The 27,245-nt window shown below is 44.3% G+C and overlaps 2 protein-coding genes across 2 annotated transcripts; both read right to left on the minus strand.

Annotated features, from left to right (window-relative positions):
- Nucleotides 1-1,283: 1,283 nt before the first annotated feature.
- Nucleotides 1,284-11,035, minus strand: LOC136483580 (putative pentatricopeptide repeat-containing protein At4g17915). The gene is made up of 3 exons (XM_066480695.1): nt 8,807-11,035; nt 7,652-8,664; nt 1,284-1,734 (listed from the first exon to the last, which is right to left on the minus strand). Exon 1 carries the CDS (start codon nt 10,780-10,782, stop codon nt 9,394-9,396), a length of 1,389 nt encoding a protein of 462 aa, XP_066336792.1. The 5' UTR covers nt 10,783-11,035; the 3' UTR covers nt 1,284-1,734; nt 7,652-8,664; nt 8,807-9,393.
- Nucleotides 11,036-11,215: 180 nt separating this feature from the next.
- On the minus strand, nt 11,216-18,307 carry LOC136483579 (protein TPLATE-like). The gene is made up of 7 exons (XM_066480694.1): nt 17,072-18,307; nt 14,975-15,571; nt 13,956-14,317; nt 13,549-13,849; nt 13,002-13,124; nt 12,060-12,515; nt 11,216-11,917 (listed from the first exon to the last, which is right to left on the minus strand). Exons 1-7 carry the CDS (start codon nt 18,194-18,196, stop codon nt 11,420-11,422), a joined length of 3,462 nt encoding a protein of 1,153 aa, XP_066336791.1. The 5' UTR covers nt 18,197-18,307; the 3' UTR covers nt 11,216-11,419.
- Between the last annotated feature and the right edge of the window lie 8,938 nt (nt 18,308-27,245).

A 27,245-nucleotide genomic window follows, 5' to 3' on the forward strand; every position in this document is an offset into this window, starting at 1 on the left:
TCATCGTTGCGTCCTTCCTATGAAATTACTCACTACTACACTCATCGTCCACGCCCTGCACCGCCACTTGACTCTTCCCTGTCCGTCCTTGGACCTCATCCTAAGTCTCCTCCTCGCTATGCTCTTCATGATCGCAGTACCTGAAACAGAACCGTCCAATTTATAAGAACACAAGTGCAATAGCAACCACCGAGGCAGTCAAACAATCACACTTGAGCTCATATAAATTCGGTAGTCCATCGAATATCATGAAGGATCTCGAATCAACCAACATACAAGCCAAGATCGTACATGATTCAACATACAAGCCACATGTTACAACAAGTTCACAAGTAGTTTGTCATACATCAGAGTTCCAACATAGTTATTACAACATCAGTTTAACAGTAGCGGAAGCAACATAGTTCAAAACGACATCAACAGTAGTTTAGATACATAGCCAGTTTTCATAATCATCTCCAACAAAATCACAAGGGTGAGATGATATATAGAATGACCATGCCCATGGTCATATTCCTCATCCACTGCAGGAGCAAAGCAGTGCTTACAGTAGCCGTTGTACATCACATTACTTATCCGTCAATAACTAAAATACTAAGACACCAAGGAGTATGCAAGGCTTTATAAATAGAGCTGGTAGATATTATTTTCATAAAAAGCATTAGTTATCCATTATCTTTTGAACTGTGAATCACCAGTTATTAATCCTATCTCATACTAGATTAGCAACTATCATATGCCAAACATGTTGATACCATCAAGTCAATACAATAATAACCATATCAAGTTGAGCCCCTTCATAACCTCATAACCAACACTTCCATCAATTACTACGATGAAGCGTACTCCTATCAAGTTCTCACTATCCGAGAGAGACGGCGATTCGAATCGATTCCTACCCAGCTAGGGAATTATTCTTAACACACACCCATACTTCCTCCGTTAGAGTCGCATCAGGTCACCTTTGGTACAACTCAAGTCCAAATCGTAGGTAAGACCAGCGCCGCACCCTCAAAGATACTACCAATCTATCAGGAAGCTCGGGATTCGAACCCACCCTTGGACTCATGCCATTGGCTCTCCGCACATCCTTACTGCCTCCAAGGTGCGCACTTTAACTACTCGTGTCCTCGGCCTGAGTTGAGCAACTCGGCTTCGCGGTCGGAACGACTTATCTGGCCAACTATGTGAGAGGCATGCGTTCAACATGACAAGATGACCTCCAACGGCTAGTCCTTAAACGACACAGACAGAATCACTATGACTACCACCAACATAAGACTCCGTCCGGTCTCCAATTAATCAACAACACCAAGTTATGTTCCACCAATATAGCCAACCTTGATCGAGTTATCACCTATGGCTCGTAGGTGACAGGAAATCATCCGACTTCTACCGGTCTAAGCATAGCTAAGCATAAGGAGCGTTCCTAGACTTAAATAGGATTCAGGGTAGATATTTCTGGACAAGGAAAAGTAATATGCAGCAAGTGTTCCAAAACAACTCCTATCACGGAATGCATCAATACGAGTAACTTAGGTGACATTAATAAAATAGAGAGACTTATAATGCTCCGAGGCTTGCCTTTCACAAATGTGGCAGGTTGATGATTCGGGCACTCGGAAAGATGATCAGCTTCAGGCTCTCCTCCTGGAATCTCTTGGTGCTGCACCTCTTGGCTCTCCTCTTGTGGATCGACTTTGAGTTCCACCAACATGATCCCTTCGGCTGCACCTATTGTATGTATATGCATAAGTAAGTTTCATGAATGCATAAGGATCATGGATGATGCGACATGGGAATGTATATGATGTTGTGATAATGATGTTAAGTTACACAAATGATACAACGTTAATTCCTTATTTACTGAGTATGTGCATAACTCTTCTCTATTCATTTCCAATATTCTTCACAAGAAAATTTCTAACCTACACATAGCAGTTACAAGTTTAAATCATAATTGTAGTTCTACCTATCCAAATATTATGATCTTAGACTTTCTAGAAAGCTTATAAAATTTTATACAACTCTTATTTAATCACCACAAGCTAATTCAAACTCTATCCTAACAAAAATAGGCAATCTTTCCAACTCTGTCCAGAAATTCCAGGGAACAAATATTTCAGGAGACCAACTTCAAACAGCTATAACTCCTAAACCATTTGGCCTATTGCCCTGAAATTTTGACACAAGATAGATGAAGAAGTTCCCTACAACTTTGTTATTAACCATTTTTACAACAAATGACATCTTGCCAAAGCAATTCATCAAGTGACAGAATCTATCCAAAACAACATTTATGATAGAATTATAGAGCAATAATATTTTCACTGCATATAAGCAATTCAAAATTGGACATCACCAAATGTACCAATAGTTTAGGAATATCAAATACACTCAAGAAAACCTAATGGTCAAGCACAATTTATTTATTTAAATGCATTTATTAATTTAATTAGATAATTAGGTGAAATAACAAATATATATCAAATGTGCACAGTAAATTCTCAGAAAATTACAGTAGCTTTCAAGTGCTCCCAAAAGGCTACTATACAAATTTCATACCATTTAAACATATATAACATCCTCTACAAAAATAACAAGGTAGCAAGGTTTATTTTAGTAAAAATAGTTAACCCTATAGAAAAGTGTCAAGCAACAGATTTTATATTTTTCTTAGCTTCATCCTTGTACCATAATACTATACAAAAATTTGCATGGTAATATGGTACTTATTTTTATCCTTATGAATTTCCTCAGAAAACATCATTAATTAATAGATAAATAGAAAGGTCTTACTCCAATCAAGTTTGCTGCAAGTTTAGTATTTTTCCTAACTATAGCATGTCAATATAAACTCAACAAAATTGGAATCACAATTTTTGCATATACCAAACCCAAGTTATGCATTTTTCAAGATAGAAATCAATTAAAAAGCATTGATCTAACTATATTTTATTCTCCAAGAAAAATACCATAAAAAGTGCATCTCATATTTTTATCAAATACTAGACTTCATGAGGAACCCAACAAAATTTGGTTCACCAAAATTGGACACTCCTAACTTGAGATATGAATTTGTGAAACATACATTCAAATCTAGAAATTAAATCAAAAATTTCATTCATCACAGACTGACAACTGGGGCCCGCTAGTCAGTGGGACCCGCACATCAGCGACTCTAGAGCAGGGGAGGTGCTCCGGCCAGTGATATCTCGCCGGCGGCGAGATCACCGGCGACGAGACGACACCTACGTGCTCCTTGTGATCCCCCGCACCTAGTAGTACCCTTCGTTAGACCGGTGGTGCACTGGAGCACCCTCGCCGGCGGTGATGATGGAGGCAGCACGGCGGTACGTCGGCGTTCTCCGGCCACCTCATGCTCCGGTGAGGTACGCTACGACTTCATGGACTCCTAGCAAAGCTATCTAGGGTGGTTAGGGTTCCAGTGAGGCGGCGGTGAGCTCTCACCGCGTGCATGCCCGCGCGGCGGTGCTCCCACCGTTCTGGCAAGACGACGGCGAGAGGCAGGTCTCCGTCATGCCATACGCTAGGTCAAGGCTTACCTAACCTAAGGCTCGTGAAAGAGGAGGGAGGCGATGGGCCAGCTCGGCACGGCGAGCTCGGGTGCCACGATGGCAATGGCGGCCGCACATGGAGCGGCGAATCATTCCGGCACTAACACGCAGTAGCATCAACCCTCGACTCGGCCTAAGCTACTTGACACTAGCGGGGTGCTAGACCACAGGAGATGGATGCATGTGGGATAGTGGGATGGCCGGGCCACGGCGAGCCGCGAGCGCGGCGGCGCTCTGGTGATGGCGCGGTGGCGGCAAAGCAAAATGCGCCCTTACCCTGGCTCGGCAAGAGGGGCAAGCGGGTCGAGGTGGAAGAGGTGACAATGGCAGAGCTGTTGGCGCGATCGATTGGGGAATGGTGCGGCGATGGCAGCAAGCGGGCATGGCGGAGCGACGGCGATGGCGCGGCGACGCTGTGCTTTGCTTTGCTCTGACGTGGGCGAGAGAGAAGCGAGGCGCAAGAGTGAAGTAAAGAGCAGCAGAGGCGCGCGACTTAATCCTCCGTGCTGGCCTGACCGGCCAGGCCAACACCGGCGTACGGCCCCTGTGTAGCGCACCTGGCCTGCCCTGGTCAGCCACTGATGGCGTGGCGTCCGCGGCCATCGGACCCCGATAACGCGCCTGATAGAGCAGGTTAGCGATCATCTAACTCCAAATCCGTTTGTTCTTAGTAAAGCTCTATCAGCAAAGTTGTAGAGCTACATATGATCTACAATATTGCTAAAAGGACTTTGGCTAAATCCTAATGGTTCATGAGTTATATCATCCCAAAGTGCAGCACTTGAAACTGTAACACGATCCCAGACTTAGAAAAATTTTCAAACTCAAAACAGTAATGCTATTGCTACTTGTGGACTGTTTTTGAGCATGCTATGCACCGAATTAGACTTTGACCCAAAAATAAAAGTTGTTGCTCTAGTCAATTACTACAACTTTGCTTAAGGGTGCACTGCTATGCAAAGTCTCTAGAGTATAGTTCAACTTAGGTCAAACATGCAACTTGAAAATGATAACTTACACTATAACCATGAATTAGAGGTCAAATTGGTCCAAGTCATGAATACCAAAGTTGCTCCATATGACATACTAAACATGTTAAAGGTATTCCTAAGGTCCCACAAACATTTTATACATGGGTCACATGTAAATCCTAGTATATGTAAAGCATTTAGTAACAAACACATGTGATATAAGCAATCATAGAGATAAAATTTGAGATGCTCATGCTCATGAATGATCAATGATGCTTGTGCTCATGCAATGCCAATGCTAAATGCATGCTTAACACCTAGGGTGTTACAGTACCCTTCGTCCTCATGATCACCTTGGCTTCACTGCTGCCGTTTTGCTGAGCCCACAACCTATCAGGAAGCTGCTGCTCACCGGGAGTGGCAGCATGCTATGGCTGAGGAGATTGCTACCCTTGAGCGTACTGGCACTTGGGATCTTGTTCCTTTACCACTTCATGTCACTCCTATCACTTGCAAGTGGGTGTACAAGGTAAAGACCCACTCGGATGGCTCTCTTGAGCACTACAAGGCTCGTCTTGTGGCGCGCGCTTCCAACAAGAGCAAGGTCGTGACTATGAGGAGACCTTCGCACCTGTCGCTCACATGACTACTGTTCAGACTCTTCTTGTAGTTGCTTCTGTTCGTCAGTGGATGATTTCTCAGTTAGATGTCAAGAACCCCTTCCTAAATGGCGAGCTCTGTGAGGAAGTCTATATGTAGCCACCTCCAGGGTACTCCATTCTGGATGGGATGGTTTGTCGGTTGCATCGTTCCCTCTATGGTCTTAAGCAAGCTCCTCGTGCTTGGTTCAAGTGTTTCTCCTCTGTTGTCATCGATGTTGGATTCAAGCCTAGTGACCATGATCCTGCTCTCTTTGTTCACACTTCTCGTGGTCGCACACTCCTCTATGTCGATGACATGATCATCACGAGTGACGACTCTCAATACATTGCCTTTGTGAAGCAGCGTCTCAATGAGACATCCCTCATGTCTGATTTAGGTCCTCTTCGTTACTTCCTTGGTCTTGAGGTCACCTCCACATCTGATGGTGTTTTTCTCTCTCAGGAGAAGTACACTCAGGACCTCCTTTCTCGTTCTGCTCTCACTGATCACCGCACTATTGACACTCCTATGGAGCTTAGTGTTCACCTCCGACCCACTAATGGTGCACCACTTGCTAATCCCACTCGCTATCCTCAGCTTGTTGGGAGCCTTGTCTATCTTTGGATCACCCGTCCTGATATTACTCACTTTGCTCATATCTTGAGTTAGTTTGTCTCGGCTCCTACCTAGCTCCACTATGCTCACCTACTTCGTGTTCTACGATACCTTCGTGGAACCATCTCCTGCCGCCTTTTCTTCCCTCCTCTAGCTCTCTCCAACTTCAGGCGTACTCTGACGCGACCTAGACGAGTGATCCCACTGATCACTACTCTCTCAGCTTACTGTGTTTTTCTTGGCTCCTCCTTAATTGCCTAGAAAACCAAGAAGCAGACTGTAGTTTCCCGCTCGGGTGCTAAGGCTGAGCTGCGTGCTATGGCGATTGTCACTGTAGAGGTGACATGGCTACGATGGCTTCTTGAGGATTTTGGTGTGCCTGCCACTGCACCCACTCCTCTTTCTACTGACAGCACCGGTGTGATCAGTATTGCTCGAGATCCGATCAAGCATGAGCTCACCAAACACATTGGCGTTGATGCTTCCTACATGAGATCGCAGGTGCGTGATCAGGTTGTGTCCCTCCACCACATGCCTTCAGAGGTTCAGCTATAGCCGATTTCTTCACCAAGGCACAGACACGGGCCCATCATAAATTCTTGCTCTCCAAACTCAGTGTTGTAGATCCACCATGAGTTTGAGGGGGGTGTTAGATGTATAGATGTACTTTGTATTTTCCCTCTACTTAGAGGGGTTCTTTGCATATGTACACACATGTATACTTGCCCCTTTGGGCCTGGAATAGATCAGTTGGCCAATTCTAACAGGTGCAATGGAGTTGCTAGTTGGGTAATTTTTCGACCAAAGTTGGCTGTCTGATCAAGTGGTTGTTAGTTGTCGCTTGTCGGTCGTTGAACGGAAGTCGTCGAAGTTGTTTGGGATGAGTGGTGTACTCTCCCTAGTTGTGTGGTTTTTTGGCCCGATTTCCACTCAAAAAACTAGGTCGGCACTTGCCTTTTATTTTTTCCGTCTAATAAAAATAGCGGCAACGTTCTTGCCGTCCCTTCGAGAAAAGAAAATTCATACCATATGTGACCAACTGATGAAATAATATCCAAGGATATCCTATCCAAAAGGTAATTGATTTGTTTCTCTCTGTTCAGGGGTAACAGGCTGGCAACCTGAAAGTTTTGGCCAGATACAAGACCCCAAAAAAATTTGCCGCCATCAGCCCCTGCAGGGTTTTTTTTTATAATGATGGCCTAGGTCCAGTGTTTTTTTATGTTTCCAGTTTTGAATCTATGCGCCAGACTGAATAAGCTAACTGCACGCTGCACAGCATGAATAAGAGCAGAAAACAAGCAATCCGAAATAAGGCATGTGTGATCACTAGTCACTACCAGAAATAGACGCCATGGTAGTCTACCAGCTTACTGGGGCACGCACTAGCCGATGGGATTGCTTCCACAAAATTGAGATAAACATGCTCAATAAATCTCAAGTACCATGCCCAGTGCAAGTAATTTACAGGCACAAGATAAACCAAAGTAACCACACTAAATCAGGGATTCAAATCTGCCATGTCATATTGAACATTTACTAGGTATATGACCAATAGATGAACTAATATCCAAAGATTCAGAATAATCTATCAAAAAGGTAATTGAATTGCTTGCCTGTTCAGCGGTAACAAGCTGCTAACTTGTAAGTTCTGGCCAGACACCAGCAACTGGATGGTTTTTTATGCAGCCTAGGTATGACATTTTTTTATGTTTCCAGTTTTGAATCCATGCACTAGACTGAACAAACTGATTGCACACTGCACATCATGCATAAGAGCAGAAATCAAGTGATCCAAAACCACACATGTACAAGATAAAAGTAATGAAAGATTGAAAGCAATACCTTGATCAGCAGGAAGCACGGCAAAGAAACCTGAGGCCAGCCCACGGATGGCAGGGCCAACAACCGCAGTGCATCAAACACCAGAGAAGAAGTGCCTGAGACAGCAGCCCCTGCAACCTCAGGAGAAAAAAAAAATGAAAACCATATACCACATATACCATCAATCATGCAGGGCAGCAACTTTCGGTCTGCGCAAAACAAATTCTGACCACCTGAGTCCTGTATGATGAATCATAATAGCCATAAAAATATACCAGAATCAACAAGGTATATGCTATGTAAAATTAGTTTATACTTGCACAAACACACTATTTTTTCTGTAACTTGCATGAGAGCTGTGTATCTTTGTATTTATATAAGAAAGAAAAGATTGACCCAAGTACAAGCCTCACCGGAATGGGAGGATCAGACCCACCTCCACCAAAACAACAGAACTACATCTGTGCCAATGAACAAAAACACACAACCCAGCCACACACTACACCTGAAACTAATCCAGACAGAGGACTCCAAAACAAACAAACACATACTATTGATTCCACCATTTGAAGAAGAACAAATAAATGAACGTTAACCTTATGGGACAACATAAACTTCTGCTGTCGTGTGAAGAGCAGTAGATTGTTTGTATGAAATAAATGGAAATATCAAAGATCAATGGTTGACTCAATTATGGTGACGTATATTTTACTTAAATTGCACATCATCGGCTGACTGCCAGAGTTTTAGACAAAAAATACAAAACTTCTTTGCAGCATATGCATGTCCATTGAAATGGCTATGTCATTAGGTGTTGTGTTGTCTTTCATTGGTATAGAATTTGCTTCAAACAGATAAATTTGCCAGATAAGGTATCACCCAAAGAATATAAGATTCTTTTCTTAACCACTCAAAAAGAATTACTGAACCAAACAAAAGAGATTAACAAACAGGTCGCTCTCCAGTATGCTGCAAGCCTGCAACATCTTCATTCTGTGACCGCATACTGTATGTCCATCCAACTGAGGGCATCTCTGTTTTGAACAAAATCAATAACCACCAACAGTCCAAAGAGGACAGTTAGTATTATACTCCACAGAATTTAACTGTTCCAAAAGTTCTATGCAGTATAGCAAACAGAGGCAATTTACTTGAAATAATTAAAGCTATAATTACCTTGTGTTGGAAATACCGTATACTTGTAGTCACCGAGAGTTCGTTATAACACCTCAAAACAATACGGTGAAAGGTGAAGTTTGAAACCATGGAAGTTATGGAGGGATCACTTCCTGCACATTTGGGGCTGGTACAATCTGGCAACTAAAGGTCATGAATGCAGCAGCCAGTGCCAAGTAGTAACCATCTCTGTTTCGGCGTCGCATAGAGGCCTAGGTGTCGCCTAGGAGTCCGGGCGGACCCAGCTCGCCTTGGCAACCTAGTTATGCCTTGGCAACCTAGGTGATGAGGCGTACCATCAGCCCTTGTTGTTCATTGACGCCCAATAAACATTTCGCTTGATGGTGACATGGCTTGCGGTGCACTCTAACATTGACAGCCTATGGAGCCTCAGGGAACTGATTTATAGGAGCAGCTCATTTCTCAAGATAACAAAGTTCTGGTTTCCTTCCTGTGGAGCATGATGCACCGATAGAGTAGTTAGGTGCTTCATCATACATCTTCATAAAGGATCATCTACTCAATCCACACTGCATTGTTCATTTCACAGGATCACCCAGTCAGGTTGCAGATCTTTTCTCCTTGGATTAAGACCGCAACAGCCTAGCAATATACAATGCTGATCGGACTTTCCTCAAATCATTTTTAAACCCTGCACTACGAAGCCCAGAAATGACAGCGCGCTTTGCAGATGCAAGAACATTGTTGCCTTCATGTAAGCAGATCCGCAAGAACTTGGATGCCATATGGTATCTACCCACCTTACATAGACCATGGACTAGTGATGTGTAAGTAAAATTATCTTTTACCTTCATGCTGTGCAGTACTTTGATGGCTGCATCAACCTCATGAGATTTGCATAGCGCATCAATCAAGCAATTATATGCAACCACATTTGATTGCATTCCCATCATCTCCATGGACCATATCTGTTTCTCGGCAGCCTCGATTTGGCCCATCTTGCAGAGACCATTGACCAAAATTGAGAATGTGTACTCATCGCTCTCCAGACCACCTTCTTCCATCATGTTCAACAGCTCAAACGCGTCATCCAGCTTCCCTTCTTGGCATCGCAGGTGAATCAGAGTGTTGTAGCATGCATTGTCAAGTGTGGAACCACTTTGTATCATGAGCTCACAATAGGTATTGGCTTCTTGCATCCGGCCCTTTTTGACAAGCGCACTGATCACTGTCGTGTATGGGAAGGCATCTGAAATGTACCCTCCTTCAAGCAGCGACAAGAATGTCTCCAATCCTTGCTCAAACCTGCCATACCTAAAGCAGCACTTCATAACTGTTGTGTATGTGACAGCGTTCGGGGCATGCTCGGTCCTCCCTAGCTCCTTAAGTACCATGCGGGCATAGCCCACCTTGCCTGACTTGCATAGCCCGTTGATTATTGTATTGTAAGTCACAATGCCCACGGGAAGCCCCGCCCTCTGGAGGTACCTGAACATCCTGTAAGCATTTGTCGCATGGCCGGCCTTGAACAGCCCGTCCAGAAGCGTGTTGTACGTCGTGGCACATGGCGCCACGCCCTTCTCGGCCATATCGGCAAACACCCGGTAGGCATGCTCCGGGTGGCCGGACCGGAACAGACAGTGCATGAGGGCATTGTAGCTCCACGAATCAGGGGCGACCCCCGACCTCAGCATTTCGTCGAACAGGTCGAGGGCGCGCACGGTGAGCCCGCTGCGGTCGGCGACCGTGATGAGGGAGTTGTAGGTGACGGCGTCGGGCCTCACCCCGGCCTCCCGCATCCGGTGCACGACGGCTAGTCCCGCGTCGAGTCCGGCGACCCGGCAGTGCGCGGCGAGGAGGGTGTTGTAGGCGACGACATCCGGGGGCATGCCGAGGCGGATGGCGTCGACGAGCACGGACTCCGCGCGGTCGAGCCAGCCGCCCCGGCAGAGCGCAGCGAGGCCGACGTTCATCAGCCGCGTGGACAGGGCCAGCTGCGCCCGGGACCGGACCATGGTTCCGCTCCCTCCTTTCCCCAGCCGCCGCGAGACTCTCTTCCGGGCTCGGCTGCGCTCCGCTTGCTACCGCGACTCCCATACAGCTCCCTCGCTGTTTGCTGGTTCGCTATACGAGCAAGGCGGACGCCTTGTCATGGAGAAACAGCCCAGCTGCACAAGGCGGCGGGAAGGTGACTCGGTGGCGCCGCCGCCGGGTGGTAAACTGGGGAATGCGCCGACCGCACGCGAGAGAGGGGATGGCTGCTAGTGGGCCCCGCGTGTCATTGAAAGTAAGCAGAACTGCTGAGCCCTACCTGTCAGTGGGTAGTAGAGACTAGGAGTAATAATCGTTACTGTACATCATTATGCCAAGCCCATGCCTTTTCATGACATTTTCGAGAGAATCCTTTAATCACAATACATTTCTTTCATACAAAAATTGGGACGACAACAATGATAGCTTTAAAATGTAACTATGTTACAAAACAAGTTTGTTCGTGACACAACAAATATCTGCGAATACAATGAACAAATCGGCGACGGTATACAGTGAGTGAAATCAGCAGGATAGGTACGCAAAGAAAATGGAAGACGAAAGAAAAGAAAAAATACAAAATTATACAGGCGCGTAAGATCCACACGGTCCAAATAGACCTCACTGTGCTTTCATGGCTTTCTCCTTGCACAGCTGGTGCCACTCCTGCAGCACGGCAGCCTGGAGAGCGCGGTGCTCGGCCTCTTCCGCGGTGAGCTTGGAGAGCGTCGAGGGGCCCTTGGGGTTTCCAAACCCATCTAGTTCCTCGCTCTGCTTTCGCTCCTCTTCCTCTTGCTCGGTCTTCGCGGGCGGGACCTTTGGCTTGGCTGCCTTGAGCAGGGCGATCCTCTCCATGGAGATCTTCAGCCGCTCTGCCGCCGCACTCTTCACCTCATCCTCGGGCATGTATTCCACAGCACCGTCGGTGATATCATCCAGCCAGCCCTGGAGATCAGATTCGATCTCTCTCGTGATGGATTCATCGGATGCACGCATAACGAATTTGCAGATCATTGTGGTGGTCTCGTCACCCAAATCAACGTTCCGGCTGACTTCACTTGCCCCAAATATCATCATGCCCACAAACCCACCAAACCATGTCTTTGCTGCATAACATAACTGTAGGAGATGTAAGTTGTTAGTCATCACTCAAATGTTTACTCTGGTTCAAAAAAAAACTCAAATGTTTACTAGCTATGAATAGGAAACAAATAATGCACCATTTGGTGCCTTTTAAGTGATACAGCGTATCAATGGTTACCTGGAACCCAGCTACCGTCCGGATGAAATGGGAGCAGACTTGATGGAAGGGCTTAGAAGAGATTGACTTCAATCCACTGAGGAAGGGAGAGCTGTCATACTGCTGAGCAGCGGTGGCCTTGAAACCACTGCCTTCGTATGTGTATGTGCCAGTGCATTCCACCATGGCTGGCAGGCTAGGCCATAGCCGAAAATACTCAACTGGAGAGCATTCTAATGGTAGTAGAAGCTCGGCGAGAGGGAACTTGTAGGGTTGGCACCGCAAAACAACTGGTTCCCCAAGCTCAGGCCGAAGTGAGCGCTTCTGCCGCATCATCTGCGAATCCTCTTCTGCATAATCTCCTTCATAGTCTGCAGATCCACCACTTCCATAAAATGGGTAATACAAAACTTGAACCCAGAGGGAGCATCTCTCAAAATGCGAAACTCCAACAGTCACACTACTTTGGACCGGATCCTGGAGAGTTAAAAAGGCATTAGGTGATCAGTAATGTCAAGCATACAATTCTACAGTAAGATTTTAGTTTCTAAATAGATTAATGTTTGTTTCATGTTGGACATAACCTATATAGAAACAAGATATGAAACCCATTATGTCTGCTGGTTATTCCAGGCAATAGTAGTAAATAGAAGGCAAGGGAGAGAAACAAATGTCAGAACTCAAATATTAAAAATCAATGTAAACAGCGCTGGATTTCAGTCTTAACTGGCATATTTTCCCCAGTGGATTACAAAATATTGAGCTTTCAACTGGATGCTGGATAGTCAGATACATGGGTTGTTCCAGTATACAAATTAAGGCATAGAAAGGTCGTAATGTTTACTAACTAACAAAAAACATCTCACACTAAACTATATTCAAATCATATTTTCATAGGAAAATGTAATCAGTAGACAAAAAAAATGTTCAAGTTCTTTCTTCAAAAAAAGAATTGTAAGTCACCTGGGAAACAAGATTCCGAAGGTGACGAACAGTGCGAGAGAAACCATCCATATAATACAGTGCTCCAGAGAGACCAACACGGATGTCCACCCTGTTGAGTTCCAGCTCGGTCAAATTTAAAATCTGCAACAGCGCACACTAGTCAAAAGACATGATAATATAGTTCATAATCAAATTATTCGACCTTTGAGCAAAGCAACATGTGAAGAATCATTCATAGTTGTTTTAGTTAATACTATATCAGATGCAGGACATCAAGGTCACTTCTTTTGAAGTTCGTCTACTTGTATGTGAACATTAATCATATCAACTAGTTCCAGTACTGTCTATTTGTATAAGAACATTCATTCTTAATAAAACTGATGTAGCAGCAAGTAAGTAAAACAGCTTCTTTTATTAAAATTTCCTTTAATGTTAAACATGAACATTAGAATAATTAAATTCAGAATTAGAATGTGAGGTCCCAAAGAAGCATTAGCAGTAACCGTGACTGAAAAGTATATTTCAAGTTAATAGTATAGAGAAAGATGCATCAATCAGGCCATACCTTTAGATGTAGAGTGATTCTGCCATCAGTTGGATCTGCCAAATGATATGCTTCAATGTAGCACGGATCACTGCTGCCAGTCAAAGTACTGGCTTTTGGAAGCTCTTTATGCAACGCACCAATTCCCTTTGTTTGTAGGAGAGTTAATTGACTGGGATTCGGCCTCCAAAGCTCCCGAATGGCCTTATGAACTAATCCCTCCAATTTTCTATCTTGGGCAGCGGACGCCTCTGAAAATTGAACTGTAAGTTTGTGGTGACTAAATGGATAATCCCCTGTAGCATCACCTACACCAACCCACCTGAAACAATGGAAAGTATAACATTGTCATTTCCCTGTGCAAACAGTCAAAACACTATGGTACACAAGTGACAAAATTAGTAACTTAAGTATAGAAATGCACTCACCTGTTATCGGGATGGTTTGTTACGTATTTTATTACTTGCAACACATAACGTGATTGATGCTTGGTGACAGAATCAGCTGAAGTACTTGCCCTAAATTCTTCCAGTTCTTTAGTGAGAAGTTGCCCTGCTCTTGCATTTCTTGCTCCCAAACGTTGACCACAAATTAGGACAGCCTGCACATCTTGTATCCTATTTGATGTAGTAGCAGATGAATCGGTGTTGAATAATATCTTGTGCATGTTAGATATGATAATATTCAGTGGATCCTCTGGGTCATCAGCTAAAAGGGGATCCAGACCTTCAAGATCAAAGTGTTCAGAAATTGCCCATATCAAGCGTGAAGATATACGTGGAGTGTGAACCTGGAAAGATACAGTTAATCAAATTTAATAATCTTGGACCATTCTGAAAAAGAAAACAAAGAGCATGAATTTTGTTTGTATTCACTGTTTAAAGAGTCAGCACTGGCCTAGGCGCTAGTAGGTGCCAGCCGAGTACCCACCTAGCACCAAGTGCTTTTTCAAACACTGCTTTTATTAGGAAAGCAGCTTTAAGAAATGATGCAGTTTTAGTGTTTACCACGAAAGATGAAGCATAGTAAAAACAGGCATAATCAGATCTAAACAAGGTAAAACTTCGGCAAAGCAGAAGCATTTATCTATCTCTATCCTAAAGAAGATCCAAAGACTTGTTATAAAAAAGATGTCTATGGGTTCAAGTTTTACAAGAGTCAGATATATGCAACAAGGAAAGAGTATAAACTATGGGGAAAAAGATGCCATATGTGCTATGCTAAGAGTAAAGAACACTGAAGTTAATGCTAAAACATTGTTTAGTTGATAACTCAAGCAAGAACAAATAAAGAACTATGTGACATCATGAGAAAAACAGGGTCACTCACGCCATTGAGTTGTCAAACAGCAATGAAAAAACAGTCTTCTTAGATTTCAACTTGTATTTAGGAACACAGGAAGGTATAATTAAAATTTAACATTCAGGAATAAAAGAAGGATCACAACCTCGCGAAGGTCCCTGATAAGCTGTAGCTGCAAATTTCTAAGCCGGGTCTCATTCAGAATCTGATCTTGAGATGCACCAGCTTTAATTGTCTTCACACCGCCTCTGGTGTCGTATATATGACAAAGCCTCACAAGCAACTTTAGATAGCAATCAATTGCATAGGTACGACCATCACAATCCCAAAGAACACATGGCCTGCAAACTTCCACCACATCCAAAGCAGGTTCTGTCCAATTAAGGGCACCATAACCAGTTCCATAGGCTAACGCTCCTATAACTCTGCTCTCTGTCCCAGAATTCTTCAACTCTGGTAGTGGAAGAGATAGCTGGAAACAACTTTCGACCAGGGAAGCCACTAGCTCTTCTCTGAACAAGTTTTTGCTTGTTACACTGTTTAGATCTTCCTTCACCCTCACATCCTCAAAGAGTGATATCACATCTGTTCCTGGAACAGGCTTCTGACCTCTTCGAACACTCTCCTTTGCAAAAAGATCAACACAAAGAGCAGTCCGACAAATACATGCCAAAGCATGCATACGATCTGATTCTGCTCTCAAGTTTCTCACCATCTGAAGCAGTCTTTTGAACAGAGAGACCTGTGTTATAGCACATGCTCACGTAAATACATCTTGAACATAAATCGCAATATTGTCCACTAAATTAAAAGTTATTGCTCCAAACATAGCAACATATCTATCCAGTAGTATTGCAGAGAAGTAAAGAAACAAGTAGAATTCATCAATAGCTTTATCTTTTCTACAGTCAGATTCAATCATAAAATGGCCCAGTGAAAGAATAATCCAAAATTATGAGATCTAAATGTCAAATACTTAAATTTAATTCAACAGCAAGCGTACAACATTGTATCGTTTATGGTCTCAAGTTGAAGGACTTCTCACAAAATGACCAAATTACAGATCATTGCACAACCTATAAGAATACATAAGTGTCGAGGATTCTAACTATGGTTATGTTAATACAATTACAATGAAAAATCAGAAATAAACACAATTAAAAAAAGTTATGATATGCATACAGTGCATAAATCATTAGTTTACGTGTGGGAAATACTTTATTTGGTTGTATAGAGTTTGGAGTTTGGACACCCAGATAGGACATGGGTCCCTTTTATTTTCTACTCTCAATGACTGAGTCTGAAAGAGAATCACTAATTCACTAGATAACACACATTTGACTGAACTAAATAGAAAAGAAGCATAATTTAACAACAATGCAGGAAATCGAGTTCTAGTTAATGTAGATAGACAGCAATAAGTGCAGAGAGGTCCAAAAGGAACTAATTTGTCATTCATTTGCCAATTTTATACAATGCTTAAAAAATAAACTGGTTTTCAAAGGTTGAGATAAGAGTGAGATAATACTCATCCAGTTGCAATAAAGTTGATTTAGGATATGAGTTAGTCCAAAATCTAAATTCTATCCATCAATATATAAATAACTATTTAGATTAAGGGCCTGGTTGGTTTGTTACCAAAATTTGCCTTCGCAAAGATTTGGCAAGCAAAAGTTGGGCAAAAATGTGTGTCAAAGATTTGGCAAGCTAAATGTGAGATATTAGCGAACTTTGGTAGCAAACCAAATGGTTGCCAAAGTCTTGGCTTACCCACATTTTGGTAACGAAATTTTGGCCATCAACCAACCAGGCCCTAAGAGCATAGAACTAGTACTACTAAATTCATCGTTAAAATCACTTCCTAGATATATTTCCTTCATTTGAATCAAGATATTTCCGCAGAAATCACTGCTTTAAGTACCACCTTGGAGACTTTGTCATTGTCCTAACGACTTACATATGCAAATTGCAACTACAGGTATTTGATTGAATAAATTTGGTAGCTTCAAGGAAGAGCCTAGAAATGCACTGAACCTGAGTGATTCTAACCTATAAATTTTTCAAGCCCATGTATTTTTGTCTAGGCACACTCAAACAAACAGTAGCTACATGTTATTGGAATACGTTTCCAAAATTTTAACAAACAGGACTCTATTATCATCCAAGGACAGGCTATGACTAACTACAAGTTAGATCAGCTAGAAGTTATGAAAGTAAACCATTATGGTGATTGATTCAGTACCTGCATTCCAAGATCCAGCAAATGAAGATTCGTCACAACAGCCCTTACAATCGCCTCCCTCATCGACGAGAACTCTTGCCGGTCCCATAGTGTCAGGATTGCAATAATGGCAGCTGAAGCCCACTCTGGCTTGCCTCCAGGGACATCTGCCAGCGCCAGCATATTGATCCCCACCTCAAACACCAGTGGTGGGTCAAGTGAACTAAGGAATGGCAGCAAGTGTGAGACAATGTCTGACACTCCTACCAATTTCTCCGCACTCGACTCCACACTATCAGCAATTGTAGTGTCCCCTGGCTTGGCAATCCGCCGCAGAGTGTTTACCACACCAGAAGCAACCATTTTCGCTGCGTGCACTAGAGGGTACACAGTAACTCGGAAGCTCTCCACAGGCATCACCATGGAGCGCGCAATCAGCATGTTGCGCCTTGACCAAATGAAATCAATGGCATCAGCCGCCCACTGGGCACGCACTGCAAGCGCACCTTCTCCATCAACAAGCTTGTCACCAGCTAACCGGCTCATGCGGCGCCCCTCTAGCTCCTGGAACAGCCGTGCAAGGGCCTCAAACGCACTGGCTGAAACCGCATCTGCAGAGTCCAGCGCAAGCTCGGCCAGGCGACCCCACCACGTGGTGGCGTGCGCCATGAGGGAGGGGTTTGTGGAGCACATGAGCGCGAGGTCATCGCGCGGGAGGAGCGAGGACAGAGACGTGACGGCGGCGAGGCGCAGCGACTCAGCGGGCGAGGAGAGCGCGCCAGCGATCTCGGCGTGGGCGGAGGAGAGGAGCGAGGGGAGAAGGTGGGAGGGCAGGGACGGGAACGAGGCGATGGAGGAGGCGGCGACGTCGGGGTCCGGGAAGGAGAGGTCGGCGCGGAGGGAGGAGAGGAGGAGCGGGTCGAGGAGGTCCGGCGGCAGCGGGAGCGCGCGGAGGAGGTCAAGCGCCAGGCGCTTGCAGACGGCGGAGGAGGGCGCCGACAGGATCTCGGTGGCCGCAGTGCGGGCGAGCGCGGAGACGTCCCGCCCCGCGGCGCACTGCTGCAGCGCCTGCAGCAGCGCCGACGACTGCCGGAGCGCGTCCGAGGAGCGGAGGTCGGTGGTGATCTGCGCGATGAGGAGGTCCATCGCGCCCCCGAGGCGGAGGGGCTCCGGCGATCGCCGGAGCTGGGGCAGGGGGCGGTGGCTTAGATCTGAGGAAGACGAGCGAGTCTGAGAAGGACCGGGCTTCGCTTGGGAGAGTAGTGATGCGGGGGAGTGGGAATGGGTCGGACCGTTTCGGTGACTCTGGGCCGGTTAATAGGCCGGCTTGGGCTGAAAAGAAATTTCAAGGGTTAATTGGTGAAAAAAAAAAAGACATTTTCAACCCATCAACTTTCACGCTCGTCCGATTTTCTCCTCTTGTTGGGATTCGACCTTCACGCTCGTCCGATTTTCTCCTCTTGTTGGGATTCGACCTTGAAAACACAGTCCCTCTCTTACTCGACAATATAACCTTAGAATGATCGGTTTGGCTCAGTGAAAGCAGTCTTTAGAGTTGGAGCTTCATGGAGGAAATGCGAAGTCGTTCACAAAACAATAAGCTTATAAGAAGAACCGCTAGCGGTAGCGAAGACGGGTGGTTGCCTTCACTAGGATCTCCAAGTGATCTTCAATCGCAGGAGGTGTGATCTCAATTGGTAAAGGGGGAAGATAAGAAGACTAGGTATACAAAGTTGGTTTGTGCCAAGCCTTCACGAGACAGCGACCCAAGCAAATATAGATGAGATGTAATTGTGTGTAGGAATGACTTGGACATTATAACTGTTTCGATGAACGTATCATGATGATCAAGGGCAAAATGGGCATCCACTTGCCGGTTTTCTCTTCTTCTGTGGGTTGATTTGCTTGTGCTTCTACCTAGTAGCCCTGAGTGGGTGGAATTGGAAGGGAAGGGGCTCTAGATACCCTTTGCATTTAGGTGTTGTTTGGCTGGCGGGATGGAGTGGGATGGGGTGGGATGATCCCTCTTTTTGTTGTTGTTTGGTTCACGGGCAAGGTGGAGATAGGACCATCCCACTAGGGAATATACTTGGTAGATGTCGTGACTCCCGTCCCTGGTTTTCTTATGGACATAGTTGTCCTAACTGGGACGACCTTCGCGGGTGCACAGCAGATGAGCGTGCGCGAGGTGGCGAGACGCGCGAGGTTCGCGGATTTTTATCTACAACGGTCAACTCACTTCGCGCCAGCGCATAAGTCAAGACTGGACGCACCAGCCCCGACCTGATGCTGCACCACCACGTCCGCTCGCGCGCCCCTGCACCGCCTTCGCGCCAAGGCCTGACGCACCTCCGCGAGACCTGACGCGCGCACCCGCGGAGTCCGATCGACTCTAGTAAGCATCCAGAGAGAAAAATCCGCGACCGGACGCGTCCGTTTACAAGCGACCGGACGCAGCCCCGAGTCCAGTCCTCTCTGTCCTTCTCCACGCGTTACGTCAACGTACGTCATAAGTGACCGGACGCACCCCTGCACGTCCAGTTTAGGACCTGGACTAGCGTCCGATCCACTGATCGGACATAGGCTTCCGAGTCCGGTCAATGCCTAGGCAGCGTCCGATCACCTCGGGAAGCCTCCTCCATTTGTCCAACTTCGCCACCCTTGATCGAATGTGCTAACCACCAAGTATATCAACTCGTGCACGTGTGTTAGCATATTTTCACAAATATTTTCAAGGGTGTTATCACTCACTAGAATATAAATACATATGCAAAGAGTTAGAACATCTAGTGGCACTTTGATAAATATATTTCACGACGAGTTTCACCTCTCTTAATAGTATGGCTATCTATCCTAAATATGATCACACTCAATAAGTGTCTCGATCATCAAAACAAAGAGCTCCTATGAATTATACCTTTGCCTTGAACCCATTTTGTTTTTCTCTTTCTTCTTTTCCAAGCCCGAGCACTTGATCATCACCATGGCCATCACCACCATCATGATCTTCATCCATTTGCTCCACCACTTGAAATATGTTACCCTATCTCATGATCACTTAGAGTAAAAGAGATAGCACCTAGGGTTTTATCAATTTACTAAAACTAAACTAGAGCATTTAGTCGTCTCCTACCATAAATTAGATACGGGACCGTCCCACTCTACCTGCTTGACTATCAACCGAACGCTAAGTATGACTACTGAAAGACGATAGCAGATACATCAACATTGAGGTTTCCCATGGCAGGGACCCTTCTACAGTTACTGCTATGCCTAATTTGATACTCATATCTCCGATACGTGAGTCCAATATCCCTGGCCTAAATATATGGCATGGGTGATTACATTAATACAAGTCTTAACGCTGCTTATTAATACTAAAACAGAAGAAAAATGATGTGCTTAGGCGTCGAAGATTTGGATTGGATGGACAGCACGGGTGTTGTTTTTAGGGATCGGTAGCTCTTGTGGGTTCTCACATCAGAACCCATTATTGCTTATGTAGCGATGGTCTTATATTGAGAACTTCACTTTGCTTTGCAGGTGCTTTATCTTTGGCCTCCTGTTGTACATAGTAAGGAGCAGACATACATCACATATATAGACGTTGTGGTTTATGACAGAAAGAGCAAACAAATATAAATGGATACAAATTTGCATCTAGGATCGCATCATGCTAGGTAAAATTGACTAGGTATTACACTCTACCGGTACCAAATACTAGGTTTTTAATTAACAAAATCAATTACTATAAATATCGAAATAGCCGTGGATGGCGCTGCAGTTGCAAAAGGCAAAATTTCTATGCAATCTGTACAGGTCCTATCAGATGTCAGTGGCTTGTATGGTTTATAATTTGAACAATACATCGCATGTGACTATCATTTTGCAAGAGAAAACTAGTAGTCCAATTAAACAAGAATGTCAGCACAGTTTGATTTGATAGTATCTCATCGGTATGTGTCGGCATGAAATTTCGTCCCGTGCCGAGGGCACACGAGCAAGCTGGAAGGGTCCACTCGATGGAGCTAGAGATCCGCCTACCTTCAGCGTAGGGATGGTCGATCCTACGCACTCCTCCTGAGACATGCTAGTCAATTTGATCCTGCAATTGACAAGGAGAGAAAGTTTATCAGTAATTTAGGGCGGAACGTGCCGATGTTGCCAGACAGCCCCGAATGTGCGGCTCTGAGAACTGATATGAAAGGAGATCGACTAAATAGTCGATTCCACCATATTCATAAGAATAAATCAGTTAAAGCTTGTGGGGTGGTGTAAGAAGAATCGGTTATCATTCAGGATGAATATCATTATTTAGACAAATATTGGTCAATAGCAAAAGGATGTCAACAATAATTAGTTTATGCTAATCCAATGACTGCAAGTAACCGAACCCCTTTTATATAAAAGAAACAGTACATCACCATTCAACCATTTAATAAAGATAAATCTAATGAACGTATTAGATCTCATCTATCGCTATGATCAGTACGGCATGAGGCAGAATCATGCAAGCCGTAGAAATAACAATAGACTCGACAACCCTAACTTATCACTAATATCAGTGGGGCATGAGGTAGAATCATGCAGGCCATAATACAATAATAAGCTCATGGGGCTAACACATCTTTTAACATATCCCTACTTCAATGATCTCGTGATGTGAATTGTTCGTGAAAGCGCTCGATATCGGCTAAAACAGTCGATTCACACATAGCGCGCAGTTAAGGTCATGCTCTCTCAGGAACAGATCTACCAAATAATGAACCACATTCTACGGCGCTAATAGTGGAGTGTGAGGCAGAATCACACAGGCCGTGATAACGGGCCATGGAACAGTTTTCGCTAGCCAATAGATCTACTCAAGATCAGACATACCTTAACCGCAAACTATGCACGATCAAGATTTAATATAAAACGGCCGATAAAACATAACTTATCGTTTAAAGTGCAGATTAGATCAGCTTAGATTAACAAACGATGGGTTAAACAAGATATAAGGCCAATCTAGATCAATCCCAATCGGGCAAAGTGATATTATTGTAATTAAATAAACAATGAAAGCAATAAGCAATATCGGTAACTTAATTAATCTATCCGAAGGAACGCCACCCTTAGATAGAGCCGATAACTTGATCTTAATCTAGTTCGAGCAGTGGAGGTCGACCGAATTGATGCAACCGTACTTGAACTAGATAAGAGTCGATAACTAGCTTATACCAGAGTCGTAGTGGAGGTCGACCGGATCGATGCAGCCGTACGAACAGAAGTATAAGCCATGACGGTACTTACAAACAAGCAGTGAAGGTCGAACGGATCGATGCAGCTGTACTTGCTGAAGAACTCGCCGAAATCTACTCTACTCCTACTTTTATGGGGTGGCCGGAGCCGAAAAAAGTAAATAACTTGCATTTTATTGATTATGTGTTTGATATAATAGCCAGGGGTTTATATTTATACCCTGGGCTGGTAAGAGTCCTAAACAAACATGACTAGATAAAAAGAAATACCAAGATACATGGACTCTAATTTCCCTTATGTAGAATCCTTGCTGATAAAGCTTCCTTGTTTGATACGTGTTCTTGTTTCTTTCATCCTAATATGCACCTGGATGTCATGTCTCTCTCAAATTATTTAAATAATATTTCTTGGTTGGCTCATAAATATCCTTTAATTAGGAAACTTTCTCTCTTTAGACATCATCGGTCGATCTCTTCCTTTTCAGGATAAGCTTACCAAATTTTGGTGTAAACAATATGTACGTCATGCTTGAATGAGTTTTAAACGTAGAGGGAGTAGCCAAAACATCCAGCTCAGATGAGAATACAAGACAGGTGACTATCATGGCGCCAACGTCCCCCAGAACCATGTAAGGCAAGAGTAAGAGAACCTCAACCAATATCACCTACCCACCGAGCAACGTGAACCGTGCCTCTCCAATGAACACACCCTTTAGCGACACTGCACCTAAAAACATAGGCCACAACAGGAGCGCGAAAGACATTGGACTAAAAGTTTGCAAGATAAGATACTCCGTAGGATAGTCGGCCATGTAGCACACTACCCAAGCCTTGGAGCAGCGACCAATCGCCAACCGATGAAATGTCAAATGATCTCTTACTCTATATCTTATCTTATGGATATCCTACTTGGTTGGGTTACTGCAGGATGTATTTATTGGACAGGGAGGAATGACCCTTGTATTCGCGTATTATGGAGCAACCATTATTACTTGGATTGCCATCCAAAGGCACAACAGATTCTTAGGCTGCTCTAAAATTCCATCGGTGAGGCATGTACGATCAAAATTACTTGTTTCCGTGTTCTTTTTAAATTTCACATTAAGTTAGCTGTTGTTCTTGTTCTATGCACGTTGGTGTTTTTCATTACTTGTTTCATATAGGAGCAATGATGATGGTTGATCTAGTTCCATATTTAATATTTGGAAAGTTTAGTGTTAATTTTTTTGGTGGTTATATGATTACTAAACACGGTTAAATTAGGAACAAGATGCTAGTTAATTGCTGATGCATTGCAATTACTTAATCCTATCTAGTGTGGACATTCATTGTTATCTTTAACCAACTTTTTATCGTTTTTGCTTTTTGTTGCCGAACCTAGAGGGAGTGAAGAATGAGAAGGAGAGACGCATGAGTGAGGGGTAAAATTCTCCCTCCACCTTCCCCCCTCTTTCCCTTTTATACAGAACATGGGAGGGGAGGTTTTCATTTTTTTTCTTGGTGAGGCTTGTATTTTACAAGAGAACCTCTAGGGGCAACGAACGGGCCCTAAACCTTATCTTACAAGCCCCTAACCTATGTAATTGGACCTTGTTTCCTAACACTCGATATATGCCTGTGCATCGCACCAGGGTCATGATTTTTAACTAAATCTCAATAATTGGACGCAAAAGTGTGAGCTCCTTCGACTTCTTATCAGACACAGACGTGTATCTGAATTGGGTAGGACGAGGACGTGTGAGCACTCTGAGTAGAGGATGATTCATATCGGACGCGGACACGTAAGCACGGATTGAGATTTGGTATCACCGAGTAGATGATGACTTTACAGTCTTTTTAGGTGTATAGATATAATACACCCCCAACAACCGTTCAAAGGGGTGAGTGTACGTGCATCGTACTGTGTAATCACAAAAAATAGCCCCTTAACTATTCGGTTTTGATCGAAAGTACAAGACCTAGTAGTTGAATAAAATTAAGTGTGACCTAATTACAACTCAGTCCTAACACAATGCCTAGAGGGGGTGAATAGGCGTATCTAAAAATTTCTGCGTAATCTCAAAATCAAATGTCAGTGACAGTCGGAAGTCCCAACAGTTTGGGCCGGAACTTCCGACACCCGAAAGTTTCGACGCAAACAGCCAGGAGTTCTAGCACCTACGAGAATTGCACTACAAGTGCTAAAACAAACTTTGAGTGAAAGGTATCTTACAACCCCACTCTCTAGTGGTAAGGTGGAGTGTTGGGTTGCTTATTTGATGATGGAAAGTCACCACTTCGTACATCGAGTCCAAACCATAAGAGGAGAGTTGGGGAGGAAGACAAACAAACAAGAACAAATATGATAGCATAAATTACAACAACAACAACAACAACAACAAGCATGCGGGACACAAGAATTTATCCTAAGGTTCGGCAACCCTATAAAGGAGGTCCTATGTCCTCGTTGTTGAGGTGACCACAAAGGTCGGAGTCTCTTCCACCTCCTTGCCTCTCTCAAAGCAACCACAAAGGTTACTTGAGTTGTCCACTAAGAAATTAAGGGCAATACAAACTTCCCAAGGCTCTTTCCATAAGATGGAAGCTCTTGGGCGACGACTAGCCGGCTAGGGTTCCAAGAACCCAAGAGTAATAGATGCAAATCCAACCAGCTTGACGAAGAAATCAAGTGTTCAAACTTGCCAAAGTGATTCTCACTCAATCCACTCTCCTTTCACTCAAAACCCTACGGGAGTAGAAGATTAGAGCAAAGGGGAGAGGAGAGGGGTGCCTTGAATGCTTGGGAGCTGTTTTGGATGAAGGTTGGTGAGCAATGAATGAGTGGTCACCAGTTAGAGGAGAGGACAGAGCTATTTATACTCATAGGCATATCCAACCGTTTAGATCTGAGTCGGAAGTTCTGACACAGATCGCCGAACCTTCCAGCCCTTCTACAAAACACTGTTCAAGGCACAGTCAAAGATGGTCAACACAGCAAGAGCCGAAACTTCCGACAGAATGCCGGAACTTTCGGTAGTCAGGACTTCTGACTTTTGTCGGGACTCCCGACGCATAGACGAGCCAGGGGGCTAAGTCCCAGGGCATCGGAACTTTCGTCAAGAGCCAGGACTTCCGGCACTCGGAACTCTCGACTCTCGTCGAGACTTTCAATGGACAAAGGTGCGCAGGCGGACTGGCGGCTAAGTCAGCAAGCACTGGGACTTTTGGCACCGAATGTCGGGACTTCCAGCTACTAAAAGTCCATAAACTATATCTAAGTATTCATGAAGTGATTTTGTGTCTCTCTTTATATTTTATTTTTATGTTTGAGCACTCTATCTTCCTTAGACCACCTAAACTTGCACCCCTCTTTATAGTACGGCATACTTAAACACAAAACAGAATAAAAATGCTTTGAAGAGCGCTTTGGGTTCGTTCGCCTTTTGCACCTGAAGAATTGAGGGATACCATTCCATCTTAAATCAACTCTTTGAAACTTTCAAGGGACTAAAACTACAATATATCTCATTAAGATCTCATTAGTCCCTAATTTGGATGTCATTAATACACCAAAACCCACATAGTGGGCAAATGCACTTTCAACCCCCGTATCTTTTGAGACAATTGGGCCAAGAGTCACGAAATGAGCCCCTCGATGATTATAGACTAGTCTGGCGCTAATCCCCATACCTTTTGAAGACCCTCTCTCCTATTTTAAATTAATTAAAAAGTTGCTCACTATGGGGATCTCCCCCGCAGTCTTTTCGGTCAAAAAAATCCCCATACCTTTTGAGGCGAGAGGGCTAGAAACAGTAAAATGAGTGAACAGTCCTAATGGCTAGAGGGGGTGAATAGCCTATTAAAAATTTCTACAACAACACTTAGCAAACCGATTAGACAAATATGAGGTAAAGTGAGTGTTGCGCTAGCCTACTAAAAATGCAAACCACCTACCACAATTCTAGTTTCTATAGTCTTTATCCATACAACGGTTATGTCACTACACTAAATTAGTGTGCTCTCAAAGGCTAACTAAAGAGCCACACTAACCAAACTAATAAGCTCTCACAACTAGCTACACTAAAGAGCTTGATAACTAGTTTGCGGTAATGTAGAGAGAGAGAGAGAGCAAGATGGTTATACCGCCGAGTTGAAAAATGAACCAATCAATCACAAGAATGAATACCAATGAAAACCAATCACCTCGGAATCAAATGATGACACAATGATTTTTTACCGAGGTTCACTTGCTTGCCGTCAAGTTAGTCCTCATTGTGGCGATTCACTCACTCGGAGGTTCACGTGCTAATTGACATCACACGGCAAACCCTCAATAGGGTGCCGCGCAACCAACACAAGATGAGGATCACACAAGCCACAACCAATCCACTAGAGTACCTTTTGGCTCTCTGCTGGGGAAAGGTCAAGAACCCCTCACAATCACCACGATCGGAGCCGGAGACAATCACCAACCTCCGCTTGACGATCCTCACTGCTCCAAGCCATCTAGGTGGTAGCAACCACCAAGAGTAACAAGCGAATTCCACAGCGAAACATGAACACCAAGTGCCTCTAGATGCAAACACTCAAGCAATGCACTTGGATTCTCTTCCAATCTCACAAAGATGATGAATCAATGATGGAGATGAGTGGGAGGGCTTTGGCTAAGTTCATAAGGTCACTATGTCAATGCAAATGGCCAAGCTTGAGAGCTAGAGCCGGCCACATGCCTTAAATAGAGCCCCCAATGAAATAGAGTCGTTGGCTCCTTAGTTCTCTGAAATTCGGGCTGACCGAACACGCCGGTTAGATTGACCAAACGTAGGACCCCAGCATCTAGTCCTTAGATTTTCTCCACATGTCCCCGGCTTCAAATGCTGATCGTCCGATCTCAACAGCCATTAGCACACTTAAGTTGTAACCAGACGCACAGGCAAGCTGATCGGACGCACCACGCACGCGTTAGGTCCTCACGC

This window comes from Miscanthus floridulus, chromosome 9, assembly GCF_019320115.1.
Source record: "Miscanthus floridulus cultivar M001 chromosome 9, ASM1932011v1, whole genome shotgun sequence".
In the NCBI taxonomy this organism is placed as follows: Eukaryota; Viridiplantae; Streptophyta; class Magnoliopsida; order Poales; family Poaceae; genus Miscanthus; species Miscanthus floridulus.